Consider the following 23,926-nt stretch of genomic DNA (forward strand, 5'->3'; position numbering starts at 1 on the left):
AATGCACATATTACTCAACACGATACTACCGGATGTATAGTTGAGTTATTGAGTCCACGTCGATTGTTCAAGACATAGTGTATGACATTATGCACCATGGCATGCTATTAGAAACCAAACAAACAACCGACCCACCCTGTAACATGGTAGTGGTGATGAGCGAAACCACCCGAAACAAGGAACAAGAGAACTTGTCAAAAAGTTCAAAGCCCTGCCTATCCTTTTTGCCTCCGCCATCATTTGGGTTAATTCAAACCGATAGAAACGTCTTTGCAATGGCTGCATGTTTTTCGTGTTTTAGAGTCGTTACTTTCAGTTTGACTTCCATGCATGAAAACCTTGTTTTACACGGGCGTACGGTGTGAAACTCCTGAGTACCGCACGAGCACAAACCCACAGCTGAGTCAATTCAAAGGTGCCAGACAAAACTTTTGGCCGAAACGGCTCTAGACGGTGCAATACAGTTCATATGAAGAATTGAATGAATAACAACAACGCGTATGGTATCATGATATAGGGATCATCCAAAGCCCAAAACAGGAGCAAACAAAAATAATTGAGTTTTATCAACAACATTAGCACAGCAGCGGAAACAGAGTCACGCTAAAAAGGCTAGCAGCAACATCAGCAGCAGAGACGATCACCTGTATTTACACAGCTTTACATTCAGTACGAAGAAATGTTTCACTCCTAGGTGACTTGGCAATGAAAAAGAGAGTGGGTCGCACACACATCCACACAACATTAGTTTTTTTAATTTTTTCACCGGTGTGAGGGAACGATACAACGGGGAAGAGAGAGATTGGGCGTAAAGTTGCCAAGTCTTCAGACTTGGGGCTATGCAGCAGCAGTTCCAGCGCGAATGATATAGAATAGAGCTGGGGACTTTTAAATGCCAAATCCACACATGCCCACACCATTACACCCACATACACCCACACTCTCTCTCCCTTTTCTCACATACACATACACATACACTAAATATACACTACATTGGCAATAGCATGCCAGTCCAGACCAGTGCACAACGCAGCATATGTTGTCCTTTTGGGACTAGACGATGTTTTGGATACTGAGCCGAAGTTATCCACGAGGAATGTCCGCTTGACCAATCATGCCAGTACCCTGCTCTGGTTCTGGAACCACATCTGGAGCCAGATGCTGATGGTACTGGTGCTGCTGGCCTTGTGGCTGCTGCTGCAAATGATGTTCCTCCTGCGGCTGCCGTACGTTTACCGTGGATGAGACACCCATGGAATAATTATGATGCTGTGTCGCGGCGGCGGCGGCGGTGCCCATCGATGCAGCACACCCATTAAAAGGTCTAGCGGAGGCTGCACTACTAGCCGGCGGAGTTGCTGTGGCAGAGAACTGGCTGGCTGTACTCAGTGCGGGCAGTGATGCCAAGCTCACCATGTTTGTAGCCAAAGGCGTACCACCGAGACCTGGTGAGTGTCCGTGCTGCACTCCTAATGCTTCGCTTGACTCTAGCAATTTGTGAACTTTTTTCATATGGCGAAGCCTTTGGTCAGACCGGGCAAACTCCCTAGGGCAATGCGGACAATGATAAGGCTTCTCCCCGGTATGTGTGCGGAAGTGTGTCGTGAGGTGGTCCTTCCTTGAAAACCATGTATTGCAAGTTTCGCATTGAAACCGCTTTTCGCCTGTATGCGTACGTGTGTGGCGGTTCAGCTCGTCTTTGCGTGGGAAGCGGCGACTGCAGCCTTCATGACCACACGCAAAGGGCCGCTTCTTCATTAGTGGTGACGTAGGAAGCAGTGATGACGTCACGACGTTAACACCTCCATTCATCCCTTGCTCGTGATTGTGGGGAGTTTGTATATGGTCAGGACCTAGCAGTGATGGTGGCCCGGTGGAATCGGAACCATGTGCATTCACATTTCCCGGTATTCCTTCATGACCACACGCAAAGGGCCGCTCCTTCATTGGTAGTGACGTAGCATGCAGTGATGACGTCACGACGTTAACACCTCCATTCATCCCTTGCTCGTGATTGCGGGGAGTTTGCATATGGTCAGGTCCTGGCAGTGATGGTGGCCCGGTGGAATCGGAACCATGTGCATTCACATTCGCTGGAATACCAGGAAACGGATGGTCTGAGACGGTACCTTGCTCCTGCTGTTGTTTATCCGCAGTGGCAGACTCAGCATGAGCACTGCCGGAAGAAGTCATGTTGGAAGCTGTTGAGATTACTGGCACTTGATCAACTGCTGGGCCAGTCATTTCACTTCCCGGACTTTCGGCTTGTAGCCATTCGTCTAGCAAAGCCATCACTGGCATCAGCTCTTCATCCCCTGCAGCCAAGCCCAGGTCTCCATGCCCCGCTAGTGTACCCCAGGCGTTTGGAGCGTGGGCTAGTAATGCCTCCATCTCCTGCATAATATTACTGTCAGGCGGGAATGAAATAGGCACGGCAGTACAACCCAGCGAAATGTTCAAGTCCTGCATATTATCGTAACCAGTCGGCGCATCGGAGATTTCCACATTGTTGCTTGCCTCTTCTATCGGGCCCTGAGCTTCATAGCCTTGTATGGATGGTTTGGACAATCGCATCTTTTGTTGATGAGTTGTACTAGCCTGTAAGGAACCATGAAAAAATACAATCATAATAATTAAAAAACCAGTTAGTATAATAATATTACGAAGTAGTGGTTGCGACTTCAGCGATGATTTGTAAGAAAGGGTTTGCTCCCCTCACCGGAGCTCGCGCTATTCTGCCACCGTCCAGGAGCGACACTGACTCACGCTGCTATCTGGTGTTCACGAGGTGTTTGTCGCGCTGGAAACGGAGCGTCTCTGTAAGTTTGTATCCCTGGTGATGGTTGTGCCTGGACAGCACTATAAGTGGTGCTCTTCAGGCACAATCCTCCTCAGCCTACTCAAGCTCAACTGATGAGGGGTGAATTCCCCGAAACACTGTGTGTTGAGCAGGGAGTGGTGCTTTCTTGCAGGTTTGCCGAGTCGAAGGTTCGATGGACTTCTCGTGTGCTCTGGAAGGCAGTCGTGAGTCAGTCAAGTGTCAAGTAAAGTCGGCGGAATAGCGCGAGCTCCGGTGTGGGGAGCAAACCCTTTCTTATAATAATAATATTATTATTATTATGTTTTTTAATGTAAACTAGAAGGAGAAAACAGAAGAAAACTGTTATTATTTATAGGCAACTATTTTGTTGCCCAGGCGGCGGTTTTTGTAAATGAGGTGAACATTGAACTTATACTTGCGGAGTAAATGCTTGGATCAAAGGAGGTGGTGTGTAAATTAACTGCATTCTACTCTATTCTATCCCTCTAACCTAGGGCCCTAGGCTCTATAGACTAGTAATGGACGTGCGCTGCCTGTCTTCAACTTGGAAGTACACATCATGCTACCTACCACTGCGGCTTTGCCTTTTGATCTTTGGTCTCAATGTCATACAGCGAGGCACAGGTGTTGGGCTGGGTTCAGCACTTTTCCCCCTTGTTCCTCTCTAGCGGCTAGGCATCAGCGGGTAATGCTAGCATTAAAACTAGCATAACTATGTCGTGTACAGATTTGACCTTTGGCTACGAGTTGGTTGGTTGGTTGGATTTATTTAAAGTCGTACAACAAACAGGCATATCTGCCTCCTTATATGAAGACGACTTCTGGCAGTAGCCATTGGCGGACTATGCTCGGCCAATCGTCAAATTATGCTTTTGATTATGCCACAATTATGCCAAGAAATATGCTGAATTATGCTCGGTTCCTCTATGTATTCACGCTGTACATAGAGGATTGAGAAACCACGCATACACACACGGCCATGCCCTTAGCATAATTTTTGTCAAAACCGAATGATTATCCACCATGGTTGGTTAACACCCACATCTCCCGTACTGGCTGATTTTCTTCTCATGCCATGAGGTGTTGTCTATAATAATAATAATAATAATAATAATAATAATAATAATAATGTGGTGACAGTCAATTTTTTCATCAGACTTTTCCCGTTTGTCTCTTTCCCTCAAACCAGTTAATAATAATAATAATAATAATAATTATGCCGACCTTACACGTTGGAATCCGAATATTATGCTGGAGCATCATTTTTTGACCAAATCCCAAGATTAAGCCAAATATTATGCCGGCATAATCCGCCAAGGGCTATGATCCGCCAATGGCTATGACAAGGAGTCGTAACTGGAGTATTAAAAAAAAAATATCTGCAGGCTTTCTGACAAAGCTGTATTGTGCCCCTAAGCATAATTTTTGTCTAAACCGAAAGATTATGCCGACCTTACACGTTGGAATCCGTATATTATGCCGGAGCATAATATTTTGACGAAATCCCAAGATTATGCCAAATATTATGCCGGCATAATCCGCCAAGGGCTATCTGGCAGTAAAATATGAAAAAGAAAAAGAGAAAAAAAGAAAAGAAAAGATTATCAAGAATGTATAGACTGAGCATACAGCTAGCCGGAGAGTGACTGGACACGGTCAAATATTCCCCTGGAAATTGCTGCACGCGATGGTGGACGCTGCCACGAGGTGTCAATGTGGAACTTCCACCGGCAATTCGCCCACGCTTAGCGACGGACTCTTTCCCACTTCTCTGGAAAGATCGTTTTCGGGAAATCGCTACTCTGGCTGGTTCGGGAAGACGTTCACAGGCTGTGCTGACCTCGTCCTCTTCGGACCCTGATTCTGAGGCGTCTTCATCGTCAAACTCGGAATCAAAGTGATCATCGCTACTGCTTACTAGATCAACAATGTCTCTGGCTGCTTGGTCGGACATAGCCATGACGTGTGTTCTTCATCAGCAAAGGGTGGTGGAAACAAAACGCTCCCATTCTCACCGCCTTCTCATGTACACCCATCACAAGTTTTTTTCCCAACGCTTGTGCCCAGACTCCCAGCCAGAGTCATAGATCTACTACAAGTGCAAGTAGTAGAGGGAAGATTTGAAGTGAACCAGTGTTTTCGGATGCGAGCACACTTGAAAATCCCATGTTTTGCAAGAATATGCTAGTTTTCGCAAGAATATGCTATTTTTCTGCAAAACCTGCTGATTATGCTAGTGCAATGCTAGTTTCCAGAAAGTGCTAAATATGCTAGATATAATGCTAGCATTATCCGCTGGGGCCTACTCGCAAACCGTGGCACTATGCCGGAATTTTGAGTTTTTCCGGCCTGGAAAGCCTGTCAGTGAAGCGCAAGAACTTTTAAATCATGTCCAGAGGGCCAGCATAGTGGCAGGAGGGTGTGGTGCAAATTTCACTCAAATCCATTGAGAGACACCAAAGTTATGGTCAATTGAATGCCGTATGAAATTTAAGACCACGCTGCTACCCTTAAGTAGCTACCCAGGCCAACAGAACAAAAGGAAACAAAAAAGGTGAGTAGGAGAGTGCATGCAGGCCAGCTTGGATAAGGTTGTACAGTCGTCGCCAAAAAAATCCGGCCAATGCCAAGTATACGCGTACATAGGTATGGTAGGTAGATCTACGCGGTACTTCATCGCGGGTTCATGCACTGGGGAGTGGAGTGGCACATGCACTAGACTCTAGTCTAGGCCATTGTACTGCCACTGCCACTGGCACTGGACAGCACTGAACAGTCTGCGCCGCACTCTGCCTGCTGCAGTCGGGTTGAGCACTGCGCCGAGCCTGAGTCTGACTCTGAGTGAGTGTAGAAGTTGACGGTTTCAAATAGGACCTACCGGTAGGTTACCGGACCGGACTCAATATTCACTTTCTCTCTTGGTATTTTGATTAGAAAACATATGTCACAGTGAGACTACGATGTGTTATAACTTATACTCCGAGCCAAAATTTCATGGCTCTGCGATGACCAGAAGCGCCACACCAAGCAGGTGAGTTTTTGACGTGTTGCTCCGCACTGCGACTTGAGTTTTACGACTTTCGAAAAATCAACTTCTTGTCGCAGGTAAACAGCGGCTCGCCTCTCGCCAATAAAGCACCGCATACCAATCAAAACTAATGGAGAAGCACACACAAGGCTGATTGTTACTCTGTACTGGCCGTCGTGGAGCGATAGCATTTACCTAATTTCAGACTAATAGAGTGAATTTGACGTGCACTCTAAAACCTTGGCGATTTGGAGCCACCTCTGATTTGAAGCGAAAAATTGGGCAACTTGGAGGCAATGGGTCAACACAAAGGAGTGGCTCAGTTCGATTGACTCTGGCCTCAGAGCAAACTTCAACATGCCAGTTTCCTTCCACAAACATATTTCGAGTGAACAATCAACGCTGATGATAGGTTTGCATGGTTTGGGCCTAGACAAATTTGGCTGACCTGTCAAGCCGTTGTCGCCTCTACATGGTGTATGCGGGCCTAGCCTGTCAGCATGTGAACAGTGAAGTAACTGCAGACCCGGTCTACCACGGTCTACCAGTACCACTACCACTAAGTATGAAGTATGATACAGTGCATGCAGCCCAGTACAGCTACCGGTAGCTAGCATTGCATTTGGCCGGATTTTTTTGGCGACGACTGTAGAAGGTACGGGAGGAGATGCCTAACACTAGAAACAGTACTGTGCCCCACTATCGCACATTCTGACTGTTCATCATCTTGTTACAGTCGTGAAGAGATGCTGCATAACTCGTCCTCGTGTATTTTATTCTCTCTTTTTTTACATTTATTCCTGACTCCGTATCCGAGTTTTTCAAGGATTACCGTTACCCAGAGGCTCTACGCCTGTCGAAGGGATTTCCTACTTGAGATATTTCATGATTCGGGAAAGACCACAAGAGTACAAAGAAAGAAAAGAAAAGAAGAGGACACAGCAATTGCGCAAGTCAAGGTGTTGTCATGCCATCCGTGTAGTGAGTGTGTCGTCATGCCATCCGTGTAGTGAGTGTGTCATCGAAAATGCTGGAAGAGTGATTTAATTCCTAGTATAATATTTATTAGTTCCGTAGCTACATGTATGCATAAGTCTTTACGAATAGTACTGTAGTAGCGTTTGGCTCTGGCCAGTGTCCACAGCGCATTATTGCCTACCTATGCGTGCCTATACGTTGATATGCGCGACCATGCGTGTTGCAAGCATGTTCGCATGTCACGTTTCAGGGCCGAAACTCGAGTACTCCAAAGTGCCAGCAGGCGTGGTCTAGCTACTGTACTAAGTGACGGAGTTGTCGGCAGTATGACGTCATGTACATGTACAACAATGTAGTGGGTAGCCATGGCAACTAACTCGTTTGTTGTTGATGACGTTGTCACGTAAACTACAGTGCTGGCAACTGAAATCCGACCCCCTAGCGCCTCGTACGAATCGCTAACGGGCGTAGCGCACCGCTAGAGGGTCGGATTTCAGTTGCCAGCACTGTAGTACGATTACAGTTAAACCTGTAACTAAAGACCACGTGACTAGCGACCAGCCTGGTACTACCGACCACTTGGCCAGGCACGGACGGTCTCACATTCAAAATGCACTGTGACTAGCGACTACCTGCTGAACGCGACCAGCGACCGCCTTTTCTTGTCCCAAAGACGATTTTTGACCCGTGACTAGCGACCGCGATGTAGGAAATAAAATGTTGCTCGAAGCTCCTTCTTCAAATTTTGCTGATTTTCCATGGTCCTGAAAGGAATCTTTCGGTATACAGCTGAAAAAATGAACGCAGGCCATTTTGACTGTGGAGTCGGTGTGGACTGCACTACACCTGTGAGAATTCCAAGCGCTGTCAAGAATAAACATGATAGGAAACGTCTTGGAGAACGCATCGAAAGCGCTCTCAGCTCGATGTTACTACTCGGAGGAGAAGCGAAGACTGAGCGGCTTTGTCACCCCAGTCATACAAATGAATCGACGATGGCGTCAAGGAATCCAGAAACAAAGCAGCACCGCAAGGTCCTGATGCTGAAGGATTGCGTTCGAACAATCGAGAAGTCAAAACAAGGATAGTCGGTACGATTGATCGGATGAACAAATTTGAAGCCCAGCGCAAACCGAAACTTCTACAGGGAACGTTTGACTCCTGGCTTCAGAAGCAGCAGCTGAATTTGACGTCTGCAAATTTTTTATATTCTCTCTCTCTCTCTTTTGCCTCTCTCCATCTCTCCGTCTTTCTCTCCAAGTGTTGATTGACCTGAAATAAGAACGGCATTGCGCAAGTCCTGGGGAATTGTACTAGCTGCATTTTGATTTGCATATCATATACTGGGATCCCTATATGGTCGCACGGTGCAAACCTCTAACTAAAGACCACCTACTACTAAAGACCGCTTTTGCCGGCACCAAGAGGTGGTCGGTAGTCACAGGTTTTACTGGATTACTATAGCCGAACCGATATGTATAGAAAAGGGTGGTTTACGAAAAGGAATTTGAGAATACGATCAATATAAGGGGTATAATATTACTATAGCCGACAACCCTATAGCCGATCCGCACTGTACTGGGCAAAAAAACTTGAATTTCATCTACAAACCTGAACAACTACAAGTGCCTCAATTTGATCACGCAGTTTTTTTATTGGTTACGTACATATCACTTGAAAACACCGCCATTCCGGCAACAGGCTCTCAGCTGCACCAAATAAATAACTTTGCCAATATTTCGCCCATTGGGCATCATCAGGGCATTGCAGCTGAGAGCCTGTTGCCGGAATGGCGGTGTGTTTCAAGTGCAAGAAATACGCTGCAATGGAGTTTGGGAATTCTGAAGAAACGTTACGTACATACCCTCCAAAAATTAAAGAAAACAAGCTGGAGTAACGTCTTACCTCCGGTGTCAACTGGTATCAAGTGGAGTTTATCCTAGGGTAAACGCGCAGATGTCCAACTGCCGATTTCCAACTGCCGAAGATAATTTTCTCTTCACAAAGAACAACATTGTACCTCAAAGAAATTTCTTCACCTTTTCAACTGAACTACTTGGTAGGAATGAGCACAGAAAATTCTACACAGCTACTATTTACATTGAGCAATGTCTGGCCTCGAGAGTGAGGAACTACGTGACATGCGATGGAGGTAGTAACAATGTGTGGGAATATAGTGGCAGCGGATTAAAAAAACAGCCAACCATTAGATTACGAGAATAGCCTAAGTGGGTATCTACATGTACATGTAGTTAACCGTGGGTTGTGGGGGTGGGGGGGGGGGGGGGCGGCGAGGTCATCGAGAGTGGGAAGATTGACAAAACAATTATTTGTGGAGGATTGTCGCGTGAGACGTCAGCGACCAATCGAAGTAAGTGTTCGTGTTTAGCAGTCAAGAAAATAATGTCAACAGTAGTTCAATAATACAAGTACATGTATACAGTTATGATCTGCAGCGTATGGCGTCTCGTAAACTGTACGCATGGGTCGTGCAGGTAACCGAGGTATGTTTTACAATACAGTAGACTGTATAGGAATGGGTTTGCTACCACACTGGAGCTCTCGTTATTCCGCCGACGACTTGACACTTGACTGACTCACGACTGCCATCCAGAGCACATGAGGAGCACGTCGCACATTCCCCTCGGCAAACCTGCAAGAAAGCACCACTCCCTGCTCAATACACAGTGTTTCGGGGAATTCACCCCTCATCAGTTGAGCTTGAGTAGGCTGAGGAAGATTTTGCCTGAAGAGCAACCCATTCCTAAACAAAATCATCGCCGAAGTCGCAACCTCTATTTAGTACACTGTATGTGTGAACTATAAGTTATAGTTATAGTGAACCCTCACACCACAGAAGAGATGCGCCAGTGGGGTGTCGCGAGCTCATATTATTGAACGTGAGCACGACATGATTATTGTGATCATGATGTCATATTACCGTATAACATAGTTCGTGTGAAATGATCAGACTGGGCCGTCTAAGGCCGCCCATCTGAAACATACTTAGTATGATAGGAACAAAATTAATAACGCCATCTATCGGCTATGAAAGAGCGTTTGAAAGACGGGCCATGGGGTCATGTAAAAGTGATAAAGGCTGGGTGTACCAGTACATTGCTATGGCAACTGCCTGATCTCGCTTTCATTTCGCTCTGCAAAGAGCACTTAGGCCAGTTAGGGTTCCCTGTAAAAAGACGGCAACGTCTGTAGGGATTTCCCTAACAAAATAATAAATTCTACTACTACTACTACTAAATCCATGAATTCTCCCGCCTTCTGTGTTCACAGTCCCATACTCCCCTTGGAGTAGTCTGCACGGCGCTGCTGCTGCTGCTGGTGTTGTTGTTGTTGTTTTGAATTCTTTATTCTCACGATGGCACCATCGCCAATAAGAGTTGTTGTTGTTGTTGTTGTTGTTGTTGTTGTTGTTGTTGTTGTTGTTGTTGTTGTTGTTGTTGTTGTTGTTGTTGTTGTTGTTGTTGTTGTTGTTGCTGTTGTTGTTGTTGTTTTTGTTGTTGTTGTTGTTGTTGTTGTTGTTGTTGTTGTTGTTGTTGTTGTTGTTGTTGTTGTTGTTGTTGTTGTTGTTGTTGTTGTTGTTGTTGTTGTTGTTGTTGTTGTTCTTGTTGTTGTTGCTGCTGCTGCTGCTACAGCAGCTACTGCTGTGGCTGTAGTTACAGCCCCTCTCGTTGTCAGGAAATGTTTGCTTGTGCTACTTCTCATCCAGTTGACTTCTTATTATGACTTTGTATGTTATAATTTTCTTGAGCTCCGGTTTTCCCCTTCATTATAACTCAAGCGCAGTTTAGGGCGTATTGGCTTGTGATTTCCTTTCTTCTGTTTGCTTGGCATTTTATCGCTCCACAGGTACCCTCGGTCTCAGGTGCTCTCACATTTGTGCAATTGTTGATTTTGCTCCTGAATTGTCCTCCCTGTTGCTTTGCTACCGTCCTCCTCCTGCCTCCACCTTTTTTTCTTTATTGGCCTCATTATGGCATTCTCTTCCATGTAATTGGGCTTGTAGCCCGTGTGTACTTGCGAATTCAAATAAATATATACATACATACATACATACATACAAATTGTGTTTTTATTGAACGCAAAAAGCAATGAAGATGTGAATGCAAGGAGGGCAGTGAATTCAAAAGGTGAACAGCAAAATTGTAACAAACTTGAAAGATAACAAATATTAATGGCAACAGCAATGTTTATACATGAAAAAAGGGGAAGGAAAGAAAAGAAAAACATCCAAACCAAAACTGCTTGAACACCGCCAGAAATGAAACCATAGAATTGAGATTCACACAAAAGAAAAACTTCAGGACACCGGAAAAAAACTTTAGATCACATTTTCACCATTATACGAGATGATGACAAAGAAAAACTATGCCCTAGAGAGCATTACTACTACTATCACTAAGTACTCGGTAGAACCCACAATTATACCATTATAACCCACAACTATAATATTAACTGTGGTCTGGGGTCGCCCATGGATTTGCACCATGCGGATTTCGTGCCCATCGGCTGAGCCCAAGCCTCCAAGAAAAGGGGGCGTGCGGTGCTTGCGACCCGTGGCTCAGTAGCGCCATGGCATGCCTGCAGGCCTGCGAACGCACGTGCGGTAAGCTCCACTAGACCACCGCCCGCGCCCGGCTGCCATCAAGGCATACTCCGGGGCACCTTGATTCGCCATGTGCGTTGCGCTACCTGCACGGAGGGAGTGGCTACTGTAGCTGGGGCCCAGAACCCTGCGCAACACTACGTTGATGTCATTGCCATTGGGCGCGCGCGAGCCATCGTCCATTGCAGAACTAATAAAGTATTAGTTCGGCAATGGACGGTTGTTCGTCACTACCCCATGCGCTTGATCTGACGTATGCCTCAAGGGCCAGGACGGGGCATATTTTGCGGGTCTGCATGGTGATGCAGCACAATCTCGCCATCACTTGTCAGCTGCGATGTCTTCCAGCGTTGAAGCCCTAAGCTGGCTGTGACCTGAGAGAGCGCGAGCTGAGCCTGAGAGTTTGACCCGACCCTGCTAGTGCTGGCGACGGGGACGTGTACTCGCTGACTCGCAGATTGCTGTCGTCAGCGCGGCCCATACTGGGCCATAGCATGAGCGGTAGCCCATTGCCGGCTATGTCGAACGCTGCAGGAAAAGATGTAGTGCCTTGAGTCGTACGGCTGCGATAGTCTGTCTCCGAGGCTGGGCAGTTGCGTGCCAGGAGAGCGATGCGCGTTCTTTCTCCAGGCCTGTTATTTCACCAGCGCGATGAGCCAGCTGGATGCAAGGACTTCGACAGGTCCTTCCCTGCAGAGGAGGAGCTTACCTCCGAGCTTACCTCCTCCTCTCCAGGGGAGCCACGCAACGCACATAATCCCCGGGCTGGCATGCATTCCGCAAGTTCCTGCAACAAATTCACCGCGACACGCTGTCAGTATACCTGGTCGCAGTCAGATACAACCAGGTTGTATCTGACTGCGACCAGGTATACTAGTACTTTCAAAGACAAAGTGCCGGCACTGACTGGAAGCGGCAAATAGCAGGATATTATCGTGACGCAGTGAGAGCGTGTCGCTGTGAATTAATTATTTGTTGCAGGAACTTGCGGAATGCGTGCCAGCCCCGGGCATAAGGCGTTGCGTGGCTGCTTATCTAATACTAGTATTGTACTAGCATTGAACTTAGAAGTTGCGACTTCGCCGGTAATTGTCATGAAGTTGATTGTTCCAACTAGGAACACACGCTTCTTACCGAACTTGACACTTGACTGACTCACGACTGCCATCCAGAGCACACGACGAGGAGCACGTCGCACCTTCCACTCGGCAAACCTGCAAGAAAGCACCACTCCCTGCTCAATACACAGTGTTTCGGCGAATTCATCCCTCATCAGTTGAGCTTGAGTAGGCTGAGGAAGATTGTGCCTGAAAAGCACCACTTATATACTGCTCTCCAGGCCAAACCATCACCAGGGATACAAACTATTACTTACAGAGACACTTTGTTTCCAGCGCGACAAACACCTCGTAAAGCTCCAGGTAGCAGCGTGAGTCAGAGTCGCTCATGGAGTTGTAAAAAACAGACGTTGAGAGCCAGTATAGCTATTCGCAACGCTTTCACCTCCAACAACTAGTCGCAACTAGTCGCACGTCCGCGTGAGGGACAACAATACGAACTTAGAAGTTGCGACTTCGGCGGTAATAGTCATGAAGGTGATTTTTCCAACTAGGACCACACGCTTCTTGCCGAACTTGACACTTGACTGACTCACGACTGCCATCCAGAGACCAGAGCACACGAGGAGCACGTCGCACCTTCCAATCGGCAAACCTGCAAAAAAGCACCACTCCCTGCTCAATACACATTGTTCCGCGGAATTCACCCCTCATCACCACTTACATGTATATACTGCTCTCCAGGCCAAACCATCACCAGGGATACAAACTTACAGAGTTTACAACTCCATGTCATGAGCGACTCTGACTCACGCTGCTACCTGGAGCTTCACGAGGTGTTTGTCGCGCTGGAAACAAAGTGTCTCTGTAAGTAGTTTGTATCCCTGGTGATGGTTTGGCCTGGAGAGCAGTATATAAGTGGTGCTTTTCAGGCACAATCTTCCTCAGCCTACTCAAGCTCAATTGATGAGGGAATTCCCCGAAACACTGTGTATTGAGCAGGGAGTGGTGCATGCTTTCTTGCAGGTTTGCCGAGTGGAAGGTGCGACGTGCTCCTCGTGTGCTCTGGACGGCAGTCGTGAGTCAGTCAAGTGTCAAGTGTAGTGTTAGTTCGGCAAGAAGCGTGTGTTCCTGGTTGGAACAATCAACTTCATGACTAGTACATGTATTGGGTTATACTAATCATGTACATGTGCATGGTTAAAGTTCACGATAACTCTACTTGGCACTCGGCCTGAAACTTATTTTTTGTATGTATTCGAGATATTGTGAGCATTTCAGTTGCATACACAACGATCGTCTTGTGACGTCACCCTAGTTAGAATCGTAGCGTTTGGCTCCCCCTTAAACTGAGCCTACTTCAATTGACGAAACGATACCAAACCGATGGTATGTTGAGCGCTGGGCACGAGTTCTGTTGGATTCAGCCTAAACGGTCATATGCTGACCAGGTCACTGTAGATTACTATAATTATTGTGAAAAGAAGAAGGACAAAATGTTACGAGTTATGACTAACTGTCCACCAACGTAACCAGATCTTACACAGTCAGCGAGTGCGACAAAATGGCACAAAACTGACAAGGAGTACTGAGACATTTGGCGACCTGACACCTAGCTCCAACATTTCTCCAAGGCGCAAACAAACTAGGAGCTAGGTGTCAGGTCACCGAATGTCTCAGTACTCCTTGTCAGTTTTGTGCCATTTTGTCGCACTCGCTGACTGTATAAGATCTGGTTACGTTGGTGGACAGTGTTAATCATAACTCTTTGCATTTTGTCCTTCTTCTTTTCACAATTATTTAATTGGCTCACCATCCGAGTTACATTATTATTGATGAGCCGTCACGAACCATACGGCGAAACGTACGTCGGGTGAAACAACTTGTTTTGTAGTCAACTAGTCCATCACAATGTCATGCATGAGGAGTACTGTAGGAGTTTGACTTTCGCCTTGAACAATTCGTTTTCGCAAAGCTTCCCATTTCCTTACTTATCTTCGATATTTATGACCCACCCAAGCTGGGTGGTGTGCTGCTTTGCTGCTTCGAATTGTAGTTAGACCGCTTTGTCAAATATCGTACTGGTCTCGTCATCGTCCAGTAACTATCGACATTCTTTGTCCAGTTGGGACTGTAGCTTCTGCTCGTTTCCGTTGCGCTTGCCTTCCCCCTTTGGTCTTTCCATAACCTTAAACCTTCCAAGTTGGAAGGCTGTCGGTTAGCGCTATGGAGATGTGTTGAAGCTAGGTGTCAGGACGTCGAATGTCTCAGTACTCAGTTTTGTGCCTAGTTATTGCACTTTCTGACTGTATAATTATAGTATCATGTTACAGTGATGGAGAGTTACTCTTAACTCGTATTAATATTATTATTTTGAAAGGCTTGGGAGAACTTCAAATTCAAAGAATCAGATGGGGAAGTGAACTGCCTGAAAAGAGAAAAAAAATCGCCAGACCCTCCAACACTCGAACCTGGAGTTAAAAACTTGTCAGCGCCTTCTAGGTTCAACCCAGTCCCATAGCTCAGTGGTTAGAGCATTGCTCATGACAAGCAAGGTCCGGGGTTCGAGTCCTGGTGGGTCTGGCGATTTTTCTCTTTTCAGGCAGTTCACTTCTCCAACTGATCCTTTGAATTTGAAGTTCTCCCAATCCTTTCAAAATTTAATCACTTTCTTTCACTTTTGGTAGGGTCCAGAAACTGACCGTGGTTGGTCCCCTGGGGTAGGGAAAAAGACCCAAGTGCCATCAGTATGTGTGGCACGTGTTGTGAGCTGCCTTTGGAGTGAAAACTTGTCAGCGCCTTCTAGATTCAGCCCGGTTTCATAGCTCAGTGGTTAGAGGATTGCTCATGACAAGCAAGGTCACAGGTTCGAGTCCTGGTGGGTCTGGCGATATTTTTCTCTTTTCAAGCAGTTCACTTCCCCAACTGATCCTTTGAATTTGAAGTTCTCCCAATCCTTTCAAAATTTAATCACTTTCTTTCACTTCTGGTAGGGTCCAGACTCCAGAAACTGACCGTGGTTGGTCCCCTTCAGTGTCGAGGTGACACTCGGGCTGGCATCAAAGCTACAAAAGGAAAAGAAACACTGCTGAAGCACGATCCGTTGTCTGGAAGAGGTCAACAGGGCAAGCAAGATTTGTTTTTCTTTTCAGCAAAACGGGCTGGTGCCATTTGTGATTACGCAGCAAAACAATGCGCATGACGTCAGTCTTGAATGCAGTACAAAGCACTGCAGTGCAGTGAGTGCGCTAGTTCGGATTGTTGCTAACAAGTACTAGCATGGCACAGCTAGTACCATTTTCAGGCAGTTCACTTCCCCAACTGATCCTTTGAATTATTATTATTATGAAATGATGAGATTCATGAACGCCTATGCTCTATACTTTCAGCAGTCGACATGTAACATCTGTTTACTACATGCAATCAAGCGGACATATTTCTAACTCCTTTCCCTCGCGCCACTGCAATGCTGTACCTGCACCACTTTTCCTGTGTGAATACTGTACGTATATCCAAAATAAAATGTTTTTTTTATCAATCAAGGCATGGTTGACAGCATGTTACAAGGCGGAGCGGAGGACGCCCTCTGTTCAAAAAATTGCTCCTTATAGCTTACTACAACCAGCATCAGTTGGTAGATCCCCGTCTGGCGACCACTTGAACCGTAAGAAGGCTGGTACACAATTATATCACCACCACAGCCAGTTAATTAACAGGTTGACCGTTGCATGGTGCGTACGTCTACTGAGCTCCCTCACTCAGAACCTACCTGTACTTATCAGTCATCTTCACTGCCTATACTCATACTTTGAAGTACATAAAGAGAAAAGCCTCCTACAGGCAAAGCAAATGTGCGTACATAGAACACAATATCGAACTGAAACCCGACGCAAATCTAAAACGTTGGCAAGTACAGACAATTGGGGTCACGCGGCAACAAAAATCACCAAACGTAAGCACTAACAATAACAATGCTAAAACATGGTTGGAGACAAACTACAAGTAAGCAAGCACCGCATACAAAGAAACATTCAGACAGTCACACACAGTCTTATACTTATAAGTTATAGTCTAGGCCGCTGACCTGGATAATCAGGTCATGAAGAGTTACCGCAGCTGGGAAGAGAGTGCCCTATGCACCGAGCCGACACACTGTACTCGGTGGAGTGTGCACAATTGGGATGAGCAGCTCCGCACACGTCATCAGGTCTTTACTGTAGCGCACAGCTACGCACACATCAGTTCTGTACTACTGTAGCGTACAGCTACGCAGTCCGCACACGTCAGGTCTGTACAGCTCCGCACACATCAGGTCTGTACAGCTCCGCACACACCAGGTCTGTACAGCTCCGCATACATCAGGTCGGTACAGCTCCGCACACATCAGGTCTGTACAGCTCCGCACACATCAGGTCTGTACAGCTCCGCACACATCAGGTCTGTACAGCTCCGCACACATCAGGTCTGTACAGCTCCGCACACATCAGGTCTGTACAGCTCCGCACACATCAGGTCTGTACAGCTCTGCACACATCAGGTCTATACAGCTCCGCACACATAAGGTCTGTACAGAATCGCACACACCAGGTCTGTACAGCTCCGCACACATCAGGTCTGTACAGCTCCGCACACGTCAGGTCTGTACAGCTCCGCACACATCAGGTCTGTACAGCTCCGCACACATCAGGTCTGTACAGCTCCGCACACATTAGGTCTGTACAGCTCCGCACACACCAGGTCTGTACAGCTCCGCACACATCAGGTCTGTACAGCTCCGCACACACCAGGTCCGTACAGCTCCGCACACATCAGGTCTGTACAGCTCCGCACACATCAGGTCTGTACAGCTCCGCACACATTAGGTCTGTACAGCTCCGCACACACCAGGTCTGTACAGCTCCGCACACATCAGGTCTGTACAGCTCCGCACACACCAGGTCCGTACAGCTCCGCACACATCAGGTCTGTACAGCTCCGCACACACCAGGTCTGTACAGCTTCGAACACATCAGGTCTGTACAGCTCCGCACACATCAGGTCTGTTACAGCTCCGCACACATCAGGTCTGTACTGTGTACAGCTCCGCATACATCAGGTCTGTACAGCTCCGCACACATCAGGTCTGTACAGCTCCGCACACATCAGGTCTGTACAGCTCAGCACACATCAGGTCTGTACAGCTCCGCACACATCAGGTCTGTACAGCTCCGCACACATCAGGTCTGTAGCATACATCTACAGGATACCGTACTGGCAATATATTATGGTCGCAGTGAGGCCATGAAGCGTTACATTGGCACATGTTTACAGCATGCAGGGCGTTACATGCAAAGTCGCACAGGAGCCGTTACACAGGTTTCTATATTGCCGCAGTCCTTTTTTTGCTATTGCCGCATCACTTTTTTGCTATTGCCGCATCATTTTTTTGCTATTGCCGCATCATTTTTTGCAAACTGCAATGAAAAGATCGCCGCACCCCGCCGGACGCGCGTTACGAACGCAACGAAAATTTGTCGCACTAGCCTGGTCGCGCGTTACGCCGCACCCCCTGCGTTACGCGTTACGCGGCAACATATATTGCCAGTACGGTAATTATACAGGTACAGTACAAACAATAGGAGGACAGAGAAAGCGTTTTTACTCCGAGTTTCACGCACTAAGCGATCATCAGAAAACAGCTATGTACAAGACTTACTCAGTCCTGTGAGTGTGCTTCGGAAACTCAAGTTCATTCGTCACGAGGATTAGATGTGACCAGAGTAGCTTTGGCCAGCTAATCTTTTTCTTTGGTTTAGTGAAGATGCCTTTGCTTCAAGTTGCAGCTCGTGTTGTGTAACGTTTATATGAAGGAGCATAACAGATAGGCGAATCCTTGAAGTAAATGTATGGCTTCTTTCATGTGGGCGACGTTATGAAGAAGATATTTATGCAACGAAGGGAAGAGCAACAATGCTATGATCATAAACCTAGTCAGTGCTTGGATGTTGTCGACGCTTCCTCCATTAACCATGCCGTAGCGTCTGATGACTATGTCGGGAAGGCTCAGGAAAGACAGGAACATAATATCCTGGCTGCCTTTCGAGACAACATATGGATAGTGTTCGATAAAATCGTCCGGGAACTGTCAAGCAGCGACGTACTGAACCTCGCCCTGACCGAGAACGACACGTGCGAATATTTGCTGCCTGTTCTGGAGAAAAGGAAATCTGAGTATTGGAAGTTGCTTAGAACACCGAGAGATCATGCATGCGTCATGTCACTTTGGAAACTGGTTGATCCAGACGAGGGGCCAGAAGCGGCCATGCGTCATATCTCTGAGTTCGGAGCCATTTGCTTCACTGGTTGTTGCTCCCCTATGCTTTCTGAAAGTAGGTCTTGCCAACGTATCCTTCGAGATTGGAAACAGACACTGCGGGCCGGCGACAAAGTGACATGCACAATACTACAAATACATGATGTAGTAGCAAGTGAAAGCGGATTAACAGCAACAGCGCTATACGTGGATTTTAAAGTCGTGGAGACAAAGAACTGTAAGAACCATCCATTACAGCTTGCGCCTGTGGCAATGCCTATACGAGTACATGATGCTTTTAGCGCTGAGGTGCATTTTTTATAGCTCGATATAATTATGTGGGTGTCGCTCGTCTGTTTTCGTTATTTACCGTATCCACGGACTCTGTTCCCCAAAACAGTGCAATCGTGTGGCCCCCTATTCCGTATTTTTGTGTACCCTGCGCCTCTGGAACATAATACAATCCGACTGTCATGTCAATCACTCTTTTTCCCTTGCCATTTGATCTCTTTTCTGTTCTTTCCATTGTTTTTGGCCCCTGTATTTTCCTGTTTTTTTGGTATTTTTTGTTTTTGTCCTCGTTTTTTGCGTTTTGTTCACACATACAGTTGTTTTCATTTTTTGGTGTTGTGTTCTAATCATTCGCCATGCAACTGTCAATTGTATTCTGTTTGCCCGTAAAAGAGGCCTTTATATAATTATTTGTTTCTGGCCCACCTAGCAACAGAGCAATCATGATTGTGTTGGATAAATCTAGGAGTGCTCATACGATCAGCTGATTAGAGTATTGAAACAAGGGTATGATGACTCGGCTTGGGGCCTCTGGATGGCTTGCAGCTAAGCCGCCAAATGACTCTGAGTATACCCGCCAAATTGCCAATAAATATAATAGGCACGCGGATAACCACTTGAGAGAATGATTATTTTCTCAAGGTCTCCACAAGGCCGAACCTTTCCGTGACTCCGAGTGTCGTGTTCAGAACACTCATTAGACGAGAATTCATAATTCTCAAGCACAAGTATTATAACAATTAATGATAAAATCACATATACACATATACACAATCAGAGACGCGAGATGAGGACAAGTAGTGGGTAGGTGTGTGGCGAGGACATCTCGCGGAAGCAGATGTTCTGAAAGGGTTCATTAGTTGCAAGCTCGAAGGTCAAAACTGGAATAAAAATGCTGGAGACATGAGACATAGGCATTGTTATAATACTGTTGAGCTCAGTCGGTAGAGCATGGGTTCGAGCCCCACGTTGGGGGCCAATGTTGAGCTCAGTCGGTAGAGCATGAGACTAATCTCAGGGTCGTGGGTTCGAGCCCCACGTTGGGTGCCAATGTTGAGCTCAGTCGGTAGAGCATGCGACTCTTAATAATGTCAGGGTCGTGGGTTCGAGCCCCACGTTGGGTGCCAATGTTGAGCTCAGTCGGTAGAGCATGAGACTAATCTCAGGGTTGTGGGTTCGAGCCCCACGTTGGGTGCCAATGTTGAGCTCAGTCAGTAGAGCATGAGACTCTTAATAATCTCAGGGTCGTGGGTTCGAGCCCCACGTTGGGCGCCAATGTTGAGTATTTCACAACGGACGACGGGACAACAGACGGAGCGAAATGAGTTCTAGCCAAGATCGTCAGTCGGTCGAGTGAGAGTGAAAGGCGAGCAAAACACAAGGCTATAATTATAATGGCCTGGGTAGCTATGGCAATGGATGTACGAGAGGGCGAATGTAGCTACCCAGGCCAAATGAATGATACTTGAGTGCGAGAAGTAAGTTGTAGGTGTGAAGCGGGAAAGGGTGCATGCCGTGTGTATGAGTGCGTGTGTACATGCATATGTGTGATAAAGGACGTTGGTGTGAGAGTGCGTGCATACATGAACTTGTGGACCTAACAATAATGTAAGCCATGATTGAGAGTTTAGCATGATGGACGATTGACAGCATGCCAGGCTTTATCCGGAGCAGAGTCTTGTTCGAATTGGTGCAAGAGCCATGTTGCTGACCGTCTTGTAGATTTTCCCACAACAGGCGCGGAAACTGCAGTCTTAATCCACGAATGGAATCATCAGCATACCACGTACATGTATGGCAAATGGGGGTATCTACCTGGACTCCTGGAGCCGCTGCACTAATGGCAGTGTCGCAAGGGCATACACACCATTGAAAGCTGTAAAGCCCTCTCGCGAGGACAACTTACCACGGCCCGCTACAATTAATGATTTCTAACGATGGACAATAAGAATTCCAGCAAGTGGGCCAGCACACTTCTGGATGTAGCACACCCTAGCCCTAGGTCGGCGTGGCTAGTCCCTGAGTGAGAGCCCCTACCAGTACATTGCCTGTCTTCCTCTTTTGCTGTCTCGATCATTATTTTCTTTTGTTTTCTTCTTCTCCTCTCTTTGTTAAAGTCTATCAGTAGGAGGTGGATTCAGTAAAAAAAAAAAAAAAACACTTCTCCGATCCTGAAGTTCGCGCGGCACCTTTAGAATTGAAACAGTACATAATGTGGTGATAGCTGTGCTGATCGATGTTTTTTTCAAAGAAGTTGCCTAACCGCGTCTTGTGCACCATCGGATGAGGTGATGACATCGGCAAGATTCAAAGTGCCAGACTCAAGATCCAAACGACGCAGTGCTTCTTGAACCCTTCCAAGTGCCATACCCCTGTCGAATTTGCTTGCTTCATCCAGAACACCACGTAGCACCCGGCCCTGGTGCAACTGCTGGCGCATTCAAATTTACCTGGATACACGGGTCATTCTCCACGAGTGCTTCGTGCTCTTTGCTGCTTCAGATCGAGAGCCAACGCCGAAGGTGATCGCTCTGCTGTTGATCACTGCAACAAGCTCTTAGTCTCTGCAACGCAAGAACAGGAAGGACGGAGAAGCATTATACTATAGCGAATCGGCATCCTCGCCTCTGGATTCGACATACTAAGGCCGCGTTCGAATTGTCTTCATCAACTGTTCGAACAAATGTGTAAAAGAGATTAGTTGAAGTGTCCATCGATAGGAATGCAGCTAGGGAGGGAGGGTGATCAAGTGAGAAAGAGAGAGAGAGAGAGAGAGAGAGAGAGAGAGAGAGAGATAGATAGATAGATAGATAGATAAATAGATAGATAGAGAGAGAGAGAGAGAGAAATAAATAAAATAAGACAAGAAAGAGATGAGAAGAGAAATAAAATAAAACAAGAGAGAGATGATGGACGAGGGTAGTTGCTCATTGACGGGTGGCATAGCCTCACAGGGGGTCCGTAGCCCAGAGCCAATTCTTTTGACGCAAGTGGCGATGGACCTTCGTCTTGACGGATTGGAGAGACTTCAACTGGGGCATCGGATCCGGAAACATGTCTAGCGGAAGCCTGTTCCATTCATCCACTACACCATATGGGAACGAACGCTGGAGAAAGTTGGGGGCCGTAGGGAGGAGCACTACTTGTAGCTGATGCTGGTGGAGGACACGGAGCTGCGACCTTGTCCGCGGGACGAGGCTAGCTTCCTGGCGAGGCGGCACGAGCGCAGAGAGGTCTGGATGGTCTTGAAGGCACATTAGCTTGTACATGTACGTGAGAATGCACACTTGGCGGCGGGCAGCTAGGCTCTGCAGCAAGGCGTCAGGACCAATGATAGCAAGGGCCTTCCGCTGTACTCGGTCGAGACTTTGCAGGTGAGAGTTGGCTGCGCCCATCCATGTCAATGGTGCGTATTTGAGTACATGGCGTACAAAGCCTCTGTACGTTGTCAAGCGTCCTTCACGACCAAGGAAACTTGATGCTCGACGCAGAATTCCTAGCCGGGCTACAGCACAAAGAGAAACATTGCGGAGGTGGCGTCTGAAGGTGAGTTTGCTGTCGAAGGTCACTCCCAGGAGCTTCAGCTCGTCCCCGCAGGGAATATAATGGGCTCCGAACATTAGGTCTGGGAGTGGCCAGGGGTTGCGGTGGTGGCCAATATGCAGCAGCTGCGACTTTGTCGGCTCAAAGCGAACTCGCCATTGTTCTCCCCAGCTACTCAATCGATCCAGGCTAGATTGCATGTCTGCAATACTGCCAGCAGAGTCATCTCTGGATCGTATGATGGTGTACAGCGTGGTGTCATCTGCGTACACACCCATTCGCGTTGATGGGGAAAGGCAGGTCTCAGCATCGTTGACGTACATCAAGCATAAGGTGGGTCCCAGGATGCTGCCTTGGGGTACGCCAGCTTTAATCTGGAATTGAGCAGATTCCTGTCCATTGACGATTGCGCTTAGTGTGCGATTCCGCAAATAGTCCCGTAGCCACTGCAGCAGGCTACCGCCAATACCGAGAGTGGCTGCTTTGTGTAGAACGCCGGGGTGCGACACGCGGTCAAACGAACCAGCAATGTCGACAGCCAGGATGTGGGCACAGCCACCAGAACCAGGTGCCAGCGACCAATCATGCCCAAGCACTGCTAGTAGGTCCGCTGTTCCAAGGCCACTGCGAAATCCGTACTGCTTGGTTGACAAGAGATGATGTTTTTCAAGGTGATTCACAATTTGACAGTTCACAATACGCTCCATCACTTTGGAGATGATGGGGAGGAGGGAGACTGGGCGGTAATTCTTAGGGTTGGATAGGCTGCCCTTCTTGTAGACTGGCACAACTCGAGCACTCTTCCAGGCCTCTGGATGAACCCCTTACGGAAGCACAGGGCGAAGAGAGACGTGAGAGGCGATGCAAGTTCATGGGAGCACTCTTTGAGCACTCGGGCAGGGATGTTGTCCGGACCGGACGCCTTGCCAACGTCGAGCTGGTTCAGGAGGCGTTTCACTGTTTGCAGGTGGAAGTGGATTCGGCTAAGTGGGGTGACCCCGGGTTGGCGAACATGAGGGAGATCCCCCGAGCCCAAGTCATCATCTCCAAGGCTACATTTATTGGCGAAGTAGCGACCAAGGCCGTTCGCTTTGGCAGCATTCATACGGAGTTGGTGACCAGCGTCATCTACCAAGCATGGTATAGACGAGCCATGACTGGCGCCAGCAGCAGATTTGAGCACCGACCACCATTGCTTGTCTCTCAGTCCTCCGCGTGACAGTTTCCGACGAACTCTCAGTTCCCAGGATGTGCAAGCTCGCACATTCGCGAGGATAGCATCTTCTACTGA

At 47.4% G+C, this 23,926-nt stretch overlaps 1 protein-coding gene across 1 annotated transcript; it reads right to left on the reverse strand.

The window, feature by feature from the left end:
• Positions 1-408: 408 nt before the first annotated feature.
• On the reverse strand, positions 409-23,342 carry LOC135816947 (uncharacterized). The gene is made up of 3 exons (XM_065330052.1): positions 22,366-23,342; positions 10,331-10,463; positions 409-2,598 (listed from the first exon to the last, which is right to left on the reverse strand). Exons 1-3 carry the CDS (start codon positions 23,340-23,342, stop codon positions 1,084-1,086), a joined length of 2,625 nt encoding a protein of 874 aa, XP_065186124.1. The 3' UTR covers positions 409-1,083.
• Positions 23,343-23,926: the final 584 nt, after the last annotated feature.

Source organism: Sycon ciliatum, chromosome 5, assembly GCF_964019385.1.
Source record: "Sycon ciliatum chromosome 5, ocSycCili1.1, whole genome shotgun sequence".
Classification (NCBI taxonomy): domain Eukaryota; kingdom Metazoa; phylum Porifera; class Calcarea; order Leucosolenida; family Sycettidae; genus Sycon; species Sycon ciliatum.